Source organism: Aptenodytes forsteri, unplaced genomic scaffold, assembly GCF_000699145.1.
Source record: "Aptenodytes forsteri isolate BGI_AS27 unplaced genomic scaffold, ASM69914v1 Scaffold336, whole genome shotgun sequence".
NCBI lineage: Eukaryota > Metazoa > Chordata > Aves > Sphenisciformes > Spheniscidae > Aptenodytes > Aptenodytes forsteri.
The window spans coordinates 171,000-181,648 of record NW_008794911.1 but is presented as its reverse complement, the minus strand read 5'-3'; the positions used below and the strand labels follow the sequence as shown (position 1 = coordinate 181,648).

General features: G+C 37.8%; 1 protein-coding gene across 1 annotated transcript in view; it reads right to left on the bottom strand.

Moving 5' to 3' along the window:
• Nucleotides 1-1,201: 1,201 nt before the first annotated feature.
• KIF5B (kinesin family member 5B) overlaps nt 1,202-10,649 on the bottom strand; it is a 33,498-nt gene continuing 24,050 nt past the window's right edge. The window contains exons 21-26 of the mRNA XM_009275236.1: nt 9,356-9,416; nt 9,170-9,241; nt 8,889-8,993; nt 8,157-8,373; nt 6,205-6,337; nt 1,202-3,781 (exon numbers count right to left, since the gene is read on the bottom strand). Of these exons, the coding sequence (XP_009273511.1) occupies nt 3,775-3,781; nt 6,205-6,337; nt 8,157-8,373; nt 8,889-8,993; nt 9,170-9,241; nt 9,356-9,416 (595 nt within the window). The 3' untranslated portion in view covers nt 1,202-3,774. The remainder of the gene's footprint in view (nt 3,782-6,204; nt 6,338-8,156; nt 8,374-8,888; nt 8,994-9,169; nt 9,242-9,355; nt 9,417-10,649) is intronic.

Genomic DNA, 10,649 nt, shown 5'->3' with positions numbered 1-10,649 from the left:
CCTCGGTACCAGGGAAGATTATGGAGCGGTTCATCTTGAGGGCGCTCACAAGGCATGAGCAGGACAACCAGGGGATCCGGCCTAGCCAGCACGGATTCATGAGAGGCAGGTCCTGCTTGACCAACCTGATCTCCTTCTATGACAAGGTGACCCGCCTAGTGGATGAGGGAAAGGCTGTGGATGTGCTCTACCTGGACTTCAGTAAGGCCTTTGACACCGTCTCCCACAGCATTCTCCTAGAGAAGCTGGCGGCTCACGGATTAGACAGGTGGACTCTGCGCTGGGTCAAAAACTGGCTGGATGGCCGGGCCCAGAGAGTTGTGGTGAATGGAGTCAAATCCAGTTGGCGGCCGGTCACGAGCAGTGTTCCCCAGGGCTCAGTACTGGGGCCGGTCTTGCTCAGTATCTTTATCAATGATCTGGATGAGGGGACTGAGTGCACCTTTCTTTCCTGGGGTGCTGGTTGACAGCCGGCTGAACATGAGCCGGCAGTGTGCCCAGGCGGCCAAGAAGGCCAATGGCCTCCTGGCCTGTATCAGAACTAGTGTGGCCAGCAGGAGTAGGGAAGTGATCGTGCCCCTGTACTCGGCCCTGGTGAGGCCGCACCTCGAATACTGTGTTCAGTTTTGGGCCCCTCACTACAAGAAGGACGTTGAGGTGCTGGAGCATGTGCAGAGAAGGGCAACGAGGCTGGTGAGGGGTCTGGAGAACAAGTCTTATGAGGAGCGGCTGAGGGAACTGGGGTTGTTTAGCCTGGAGAAAAGGAGGCTGAGGGGAGACCTCATCGCTCTCTACAACTCCCTGAAAGGAGGTTGTAGCGAGGTGGGTGTTGGTCTTTTCTCCGAAGGTAACAAGTGATAGGACGAGAGGAAATGGCCTCAAGTTGCGCCAGGGGAGGTTTAGATTGGACGGGAGGAAAAATTTCTTTACTGAAAGAGTGGTGAAACATTGGAACAGGCTGCCCAGGGAAGTGGTGGAGTCCCCATCCCTGGAGGTATTTAAAAGACGTGTAGATGAGGCGCTTAGGGACATGGTTTAGTGGGCATGGTGGTGTTGGGTTGACGGTTGGACTCGGTGATCTTAGAGGTCTTTTCCAACCTCAATGATTCTATGATTCCATGATTCTATGATTCTATGATTCTATGATTCTATATGGAGACAATTTAACAAACCAGTGTAGAGACTGAATAAATGCACAAAGTTCAAAGATTTTTCTTCTCTTTATTTAAACACAAATACATTTACAGCATGCAGGTAAGTTAAAACTATATGGCGTCTTCCCCAAACCAATTGTTTTAATGCATCTTAAGTGTACTGAAGTTAAATCATATTCCACAGGTAGACTTGTCCTCTCATGTCAAATTTAGAGTTACACACAGTAGTGAGTCAGCATTTAAGTTACGTAAATAATTTAGTTGTTCACCAGAAATAAATATTATTTCACCAAGTTCCTATTCTAAACCATCTTTTAAAAAATATGATCTAGAGGAACATAAGAGTAAGAGCCATTCAAAGACTGCAAGTTGAAACAGCAGTGTTGAACATTCCCCGTATAGCCTGAATATTTTAATTTACAAAAAACAGTAATTGTCCTGTCTGGCTGACCTATAACAGCCAAAACCAGAAAACAAAAAAAGTTGGTGGTTTTTTTTCTTTTCTACATTTTAAGAGGCAGTTCTTGGTAAACTTCATAAAAGGTTTAAAATAAAAAAAAAAGTTTAAATATAAAAAGGTGATGTACACTGAGCTACAGGCTAGTCACCATTTATTTTTTTTTTTTTTTTTTTAAAACACAGCGATTTTCAGCACCAAAACCCATGATAATTACCTACAGGAATGAAACCCCCATTCACAGGCCTGAGAAAAAAATCCTGCTTCATTTGAATGTACTTTACAGAAAGTGGGGTTTTTTTGGTTTTATGATTGCATATTAACAAATGAAGGTCTGAAAACCTGTAGTTAACATTGAGGAAGATAATGGACAGTGCTGTTTCCATTATGAGAAATTTCATTCGAAATAGTTTGCTGCTCCTTTGTTTTTCTTTCCTCAGTGTGCTGTCTTTAATCATGCTCTAAAACAACTGCAAGTTTGGAGTGTTTGGCAGCCTTAATGAACAAACCAGTCTTAAAAGGTGAAAACTCCAAAATAGTGAGATTTCTGACCGATACACTCAACCTTTAAAAATCAAACCATTAAAAATTCAGACTACTGTATATATAGAAAAAAGTGGTTCAAGGTCTAAAATCTGACTACACTCCATCCTAATATAAATATTTTGTCTATTTATAATATAAAAGTTGAGAGTGATTTGCTGTCTGAACAGTCATAGAGTCTCTACTGTTTCCACAATAACTGATGAATACCCAGCAAAAAAATTCAAGCCAGCACACACAAAGTGGTACCAACTGGGTCTGGAAAGCTAACTGAATTCTTTCAGTAATATTAAGTTCCTTCTTTCTCAAAGACCTGGTAATTAATTTCTATCCAGAAGGCGGCTGTTCTAAAAATTATAGTGGCTAAACCCTATGAATAAGTTAGGCAAATTATACTATAAAATTTTAAAAACCCAGATTCAGCTCAGTGGGAGTACTGGAGCTCAAAAAACAAACAAAAAAAACCGTTTCATTTGTTAGCCACTTTACAGGACTTTATTGCAAAGAGAAGAAAAATATTCAACAACTACTACTTTGGACATTTCATGTACCTACTTACAAACGTATTACAAATACAATTCAGGGTAGCACTTTATTATTTTTTTAAACACGTCTCTGGGATTTCCAGACACATCAGTTTTAAAAAGTTGTATCCTTTATTAACGTATCTGAATTCATTGGCCAGTTGCTGAAAATTTTTTTTAATTGGAAGTTAAAATTTTAGCCAAAAATTCTAGTACTGTGTATGTAGTGGAATATCAAGTTAAATTTTCGATTGCGCTCATTTCACTATTATAAAATAGCAAAAGTGAACCCTCACAGCTACAGACAAATTGATAGACAGGCTCATCAGAATGAAGCAGAATGTTTTCACTCCACCAGACTGTACTGTGTGTAGAATCAAGAACAGGACAGATGGGATAATCCATTGCCAAAGTCTTTTTTGTAAACTTCGGTTTACTCTTATTACTGTACAATATTTAATTCTAAATTACCCAATAAATGGGCATTTAATCAGATAACAGTTAAACAGCCTTGTTCATATTGAACTCTAGTTCCATGGTGTAGCGATCGCAGTGCCTTATGGCAGTTGTCGTAAGCACACTTCAGTATTCTTACACTGTACAAATAAATTTAGTTCCAATGCTCTATGCAGCATTCCAAAAGGAAACTGTAATGTAGAGTGCCGCTCTAATTCAGTGGGACATGTAGTGTTATGTGAAGTGATAAAAATGAAAGTATACTTAAACACTGTTGCACATTCCCTAAGACAGTAAGATGTACACAAATTAAGCTAGAAAATTTGAACTAAGATTTTCTCAACGTACATTCAACTTGGCACAGTGCAGACTAAATTTAAGACATGAAAGACAAACTGTGTAATGAGCAGAGCTACACTTTAAGTAACAAGTCATTTTTCAAGACGCCAAAATTGCACTCTAGTTGGTTTTTTTTTGGGAATCAGTTAGCAGAATTTGTAGAAGGGGGAAGAGCTGTACAGGCCAGGTATAATTTATACATTTTCAAAAAATAATCCTACAGTCCCCAAAGGGAGAGATTATTGTCATGGAATGACTCCCTCTACACAATATCCAATCCTCCTCATGCCACGTTTACTTTTCAGCAACTGTAAATGAGAAAAATAACAGAGTTAAGTGCTTGTATCTCATAAGCCAAAAAAGCCAAGTTATTTACATTTACAGTAGACTGTATTCACTATTTACACAGCCTTTAAAAGCCCGCTTCTTAAACCAGTCAGGTAAGTGCTAATAAGACATCTGCTTTAGAATAAGAAATTGTGCAACACAAAGCATTTCAGCAATGCTGTCTGTTACCAGCAAATTGACAGCACGGTAAACTGACTGGGTATCCAATCTTGATTGCCTTAACAGAATAAACATTACAAAGACAAACCAATTATAACCCAGCTCCATTTCCCATGACTGTTGCTACTTTTCCAGGCCAGTGAGAACCGTCTGGATACCACCTACCAGCTGCTGCAAAGTTTTGACTTTGCTATTTTGGGAAGATGAAATGGGAGTGAAGAGATCATTCGGCATTAATCACCCTAAAAAAGTTTGATTTGCATAGGAAAATAACGATTTACCATGTCTGCATTTATGTTTCCAGAATAATTTGTTAAATGGTGGTCTCCAAACGTAAAACAGTACATCATGTTCCTACTGTACCAAAAGTTCTTCTCTAACCAGAAGTTCAGATGCTTAGTATCTGTATTAATCCTCAGAAAAAATGTGACATTACCACAGAGAAAAAGGATACTGCCTACCTGAGTATTCACAAGCTTAGAACAAATTTATATTTAATAGTAAAATAAAGTTCAAAAAAGTTTTGTTCCTTTACTTCCATAAGGGACAGGTTCTTCGAAAAAACAAGATAGAAAAGTTGGAATAAATTATGACCACTCTCCTGCCTTTAAGTGCTAAACTCTGCTTGGTTCTACAGCAACAGCTAACATGCTGACATTAGAAAAATTATATGAAAGCTTTACAACTGCTTAAGGGATTCTGTAAGCATATTACGTGGGAGTTTTTTGGTTCATTTGTTAAAAAGGGGTTCTAGCCAATACTTAGCAATTTTCCACTCCTTCTACACATAGTCCAAAAGTCAAAGTGCCGAGTCTCCTATTTAAATTCCCCAGGACCAACAGTGAAAACTCTTCTCCAAAGCAAGATACAAGCTCAAAATTTAGTTAAAGTACTCTTAAAGAAGTATGAGACTAAATAGGCTCTCTTCAGTTAGAATTCGAGGCAACATCAGAGCATGTGCAAACTCATGCTAAAGTAGGCACCTAAAATAAATTAGGTCAATCATACCTTGAAACGTCTCTTCATTGGACAGCTGAGATTGCCTTTGTAGTCCAAGAAGCTATCTATCTGAAGATTAATTTCACCATATCAACATAATCAAGAATCCATGAACTGCTAGCTCCTTGGTCATTCAAGTAGATGTTATTCAAGGTTAAAGTACATATCGCTTCAACCTCTCATTTACTAAGAGACACTACTGAACATGACCAGGTACCCTAACCAATACTACAGTCTGATTTTCTCTAAATTGGAGAGAAAGCTTTGAAAAGTCAGTCAGCTAATAAAAAGAAACAAATGGAAACAAGATTAACGTAAGCTGCTCTGGACCCCTTCAAAAGAGAAGCACCCAGGATTCAAGCACCACACATTCATTTTAGGAGTATTTTCAAACTGAATATGCAGATAACCTGCATAAAGAGTATTTTCAAACTGAATATGCAGATAACCTTAACTAAGAGAATGCCTAGAAGACATTTAAACAAACACTCAAAAGTGAAGATGATGACAGAGAATACGGCAAAGCATTACTGTTAGGTGACCAACAGACCAACTATAATGCAGACGTTGATTAAAAAGAGACTTGATTCTGTCAGCAACTTAAGTGTATTAAGTACCAGACTACATATAATCACTTAGAAGATTAGAGACATTTTCAAGTAAGCGCACATATTAATTTCAGTTACTGTAACTGTATTTTAACTAAGCTAACATTTTAAATTTACTGGATGAAGACATGAATTTTTCTGTTAAATACTTCCAAATTACTTACACATAAAGCAGTATGCAATCGTAGTAAGAACAGCAAATAAACAACATATAAGAATAGGGTCATTTTTTATTTCATCACTGAATGTTTTCTGAAGAAAACCATATTTTAAGATACTAGCAAGCCAACAGAATTTAAAAACTGTCCACTCCTTTCCCAAACAGTAGCTATTAGCTGTGACTGGTAACTGTCTCCAACTGACCGTTTTCACATTTTGTTCGATTCCAGCAGAACAACTCCAGAACTACCATTTTACAACAAACACCAGTTTTATAACAAAAGCAGCAGCAACATTAGTCAGATGTACACGTATGCTGTTCCTCTAACTATAAAATTCTGTAAAAAAGAGAAGTTAATTTGATTATTTGGGTGATTTTATGCCACAGAATGAACTGTAATAAAACTAATATGAAGTAGTTTAATTGCACATTTAAAAATCCTACAAGACAAACTTACACTTTGTCTTGCCGTCCTCCACCTCCACGCAGTGCCACTGGCTGGCTGTTTTGAGTGAACGCACCTCCACCACGAATTGCACTTGGATGAGTTGGAGAAGCTGCTGGATGCTGGCCAGGACGGATAGGCTTAGCTGCATGAAAAGAAACATGACTTACAAATACATACATCACAATTCTACCTTGATTATTCAAATTTACTAATGCTTTATTTTGCAGTGTCCCAAATGCAATAATCCAAACTGAACACACTTTGAATAAGAAAACAAGTTTAGGAGATGTTATTTTGAGAACCTAACAGATTAGTATCAACTATAACAAGCCCTGAAAAATACACAAGGTTTTGCTTTTATTGTCCCTATTAGAATTAAAGCTAGCAAAGCTTTTGATAATGATTATCTTCATATGTGCTATCTGCCCCACCTAATGTATTTCCCTGTAAGAGTCCTATTTCTTGGCAATAAGAACTCAAATAAGACACATCGCTAGACAAAGTTTCATGAGGGTTATGTTCCTGTAAGGAACCATTATACCCTGCTGTATTTCCTACATCTACTTGATTGATAAGCCACTACTCTGCTCTACAAGTGGTTCTGCGTATCGATTACTCCACAGATAACATTGCTTCATCAACTTCTTACCACCACATAAAAATAAAACTTTCTCTATTACTGAATTCAAAAACAGTAGTTTTGACAGATAATTCAGAAGCTGCATACACTCGGATAAATAAACTATTTTCAATCAGTTTTGCACTAGCGCTTAACAGGACATGCACAACAGTATGACTTTACAGAGTTCTCTAATATTAATCAGAAGCATTTAAAGTTTCAGCAGGTAAGAGTAGATATAAAGTACCTACAAATAGCAACTGCATCAGAGAAACACTTCTCAATTTCTGCCTTATAGGAAGCTGATCTCCAGTAAGACATGCCTAGTTCAACTAGACATTTAAGTACAAGAGGTTTTATACTTGTGGTAAGCTCACTAGAGAATTCTGTTTGTCTTCCTGGAGATCACTTGAGAGAAAGACAAGACAGGAAAGCACCCATCTTCAAGCCACTGTTTGAAGCGACCAAGAAAAAAAATTAGAACTTTATTCTGCAACAGCTCTTTGCAGACCTACAGAATATGAGCGAAGTATAACTGCAATGCTCGTTTTGGTTGCATTAGCATTTAAGAGAAGTGTATTAATTACTGAAGTCCTGACACAGGACAACAAAAAAGCTGGAACACATAGTTGCCTATTACATTACTGTTGTAGAAGTACAGTTAAGTCCTCCACAGGTCACACACCCTCTTGGCCCTCAGCACTTTACAGCATAACAGCAGGTGGAAGACCAAGGGAATATGACTGCCTTCCCATCACATGGTAAGAAACACTACTGGCTACTACAGATTTCCGTTTTTTCCATTCTTTTCTCCTAGGGAGGGCTATGGAGTACTATATGTTTCAGAACAAAGAACCGAAAAGGCAATTAGGGATCTTAGGATGTTAGTTGTGGGTTTCTGTCTGCCCCTCTCCCACCAGATCAAGAGACAGCAAGACAATTTTGTTGTTGTTTAAGGTGATGGCTTAATCTCTCTCCTTACTTTGGAATACTACTTAGTCTTAGAAATTCTTATGGAATCATGTTAAAGACCTAAGACTCACATTCAGTGTATTGTTTTGTTCTAGGAAATGGAACACACATTCAGGCTAGAATTCTAGGTTGGTAAGCCTTTCCCAGCATGTACAAAAATCCAGCTACCAGGAAGAGACCCATTTAAAATAAGTCAATAAAAAAAACCCCCAACCAATGATACACCACCACCCACACACTTACAGTCTATTAACCAAAACATAACTCATGGTAGAAAATACACCATGTTCACAGATGCATACATGCACAAAGATTAAAAAAACATCAGGAGCCAGATGAAGCTTTACGGGGCAAGGGATTTTTTACTAACCAATTTGTGCAGAATGTCCTCTTCTGGCCATATTCTTGGATCTTACAGCTTCCTTTATACGATCTACTTCTTGCTGATACCGTTTGCGATCACGAGAAGCATTCTCTTTGGCTTCCTTCAGTGCAGATTCCAAAGCTTTAACTCTTTCAGCTGTAGCTCTAAGTCGCTTCTCCAATTTAGGAAGTTCACAGCGAAGATCTGCATTATCACGTACCAGCTACAAAACCAGAATCAATTTTCTTGGTATCTCTCTTCATGGGGAGAGCCAACCAAACACCCTCCCACCCCTAAACAGGCAAAACAGTAGGGCTACTATATTATCTTTGCTTAAGCTTTCAGTAAATCTAATAGTTCATCAGTAAGATTGTAATTTGAAAAATCAGTTACCGTGGAAGAACATACTACCCAACATAGGCACTTCGGTTCTTTTTCAGTCAGAGAGAGACAGGCAAGCATCCCCCAGACTGATATACTAACTCTAAACACTAACTTGGATGTTCTTGTGTTTAAATGCAGCTATTTTGTTACATACCCACATGCACTTAAAATAGCTATTAATTTACTTTATGGGAAAACTTTAGTCTGTTGTTTTATATCAAGAGACACACTCAAGATGTAGTGTTTAATTATAAAACAGTTACTTTATGACCAATATGCATTCAGTCACTTCTATAATAATGCACCTTAAGTAGTTTGTTTTTAATTAAAACTTGAAATTAAGCCTCATTGTACCTGCTTGTGAACTTTTGTAAGCTGTTCAAGATTATTCTCAAGGAAGGAAATCTTCTGTTTTTGTGCAGCACTGCCTCCTGTATCATCCGAGTCAATCTCAGCGCTCTGCAGTAACAAAGGCATACGGAAGGAGAGAGGAGGCTGAGTACAAATCTGAACTTGCATATTAAGATCAAGCCAGAAAAATTACACTGCATAAAGATCAATTCCTAATGTAGTTCTAAACTGAAATGTATGTAGCATTCTCAGAAACACCAAGTTTCACTACAGCACCACATTACCTTTTTCACTCTAGTAGCCAGATCCTGAACAAAGAGCTTCCGAAGATTATGTAGAGTCTGAAGTTCTTTTGCCTACAGTTAAGGACAAGGAGTTAAAAACTAAAAAAAATTTTAAAAAATAACTCTGAAGTGTGGGGGGGAAGCAAGTATTGACATTTGCTTTGAAACATATTCTGACTATCTTACCACAGTCTCTTCCAAACCCTTTAAATCTTGCCTCGCTTGTTCCCGTCTGTCCTGCATAACCCTAAAAGAGAATAAATTCATCCTGAAACATCCGAGCAAAACTGGAAATTTTAATGTTTTAGGAGACTAGAGTGATAAACACTATATGGTACAAATGAAAAATGGTTTTCAGTTGAAGTCCTCAATTAAGGATGTAACCAACAGGTAACACCACACTCAAAAATTCATATGGGGTGGGAGTGGGGGAGTTGCAGGGGAAAAGAGGGAAGTACTTTAAATATTGAAGGAATACAAACAAGTACATTCAGATGCATAAATTATAAGGTTCTAGAATACAATCATAGAATTGTTTAGGTTGGAAAAGACCTTTAAGACCATCAAGTCCAACCGTTAACCTAGCACTGCCAAGTCCACCACTAAACCATGTCTCTAAAGAAAGACTCTCAGAGCCAGGTTCAGGATGAATACTTGAGGAGATGTTATCCTACAAATGTTCTTAGCTCTGACCAGCTGAGATGACAAGTATCATGTGACAGATTAAGGATTTTTTTTGTTTTGTTCTACCACCTCACTCCCAACACATTTGCCAAAGCTAGCATCATAAACAACAATCTCGGTTTACAGGAATATAACCTAATCATTATCACTTTACAGAGCTTCTGTCTTCCTATGTAATGTGAAAGCATTTACTGCACTGCTAATGTTATCTCTCAGAATTGTAAGGCTAATTACTAAGATGACAGGGTACAGGAAAGGAATTTGGACTTTCCTTTTCATGACTCGAGGTTGAAATAGGAAGGCCAGGGACTGCACAAAAATGAAGCGTTCCTATTAAGTAGCCAAAAAGTTTCTTTTCCTCTTGAAATTTCTTTTCACTTGGCCAGTTTCACTACTAGTTCACAGCTAAATGATTAAACATTTGAGGTAATAAAATATTCTAAAGAATATCTCAGCATCCTATCCATTTTCCAGACCTCACTGGAAAGTAGTTCCAGGTATCTTATACAACTCACAAAAATGAAGCGTTCCTATTAAGTAGCCAAAAAGTTTCTTTTCCTCTTGAAATTTCTTTTCACTTGGCCAGTTTCACTACTAGTTCACAGCTAAATGATTAAACATTTGAGGTAATAAAATATTCTAAAGAATATCTCAGCATCCTATCCATTTTCCAGACCTCACTGGAAAGTAGTTCCAGGTATCTTATACAACTCTAAGTAAAAAAAAAAAAAAAAAAAAAAAAGAAAAATGTAAATAGTCTGAACTGTTTCTGGCCTGTAATTTGCCAACATTTATG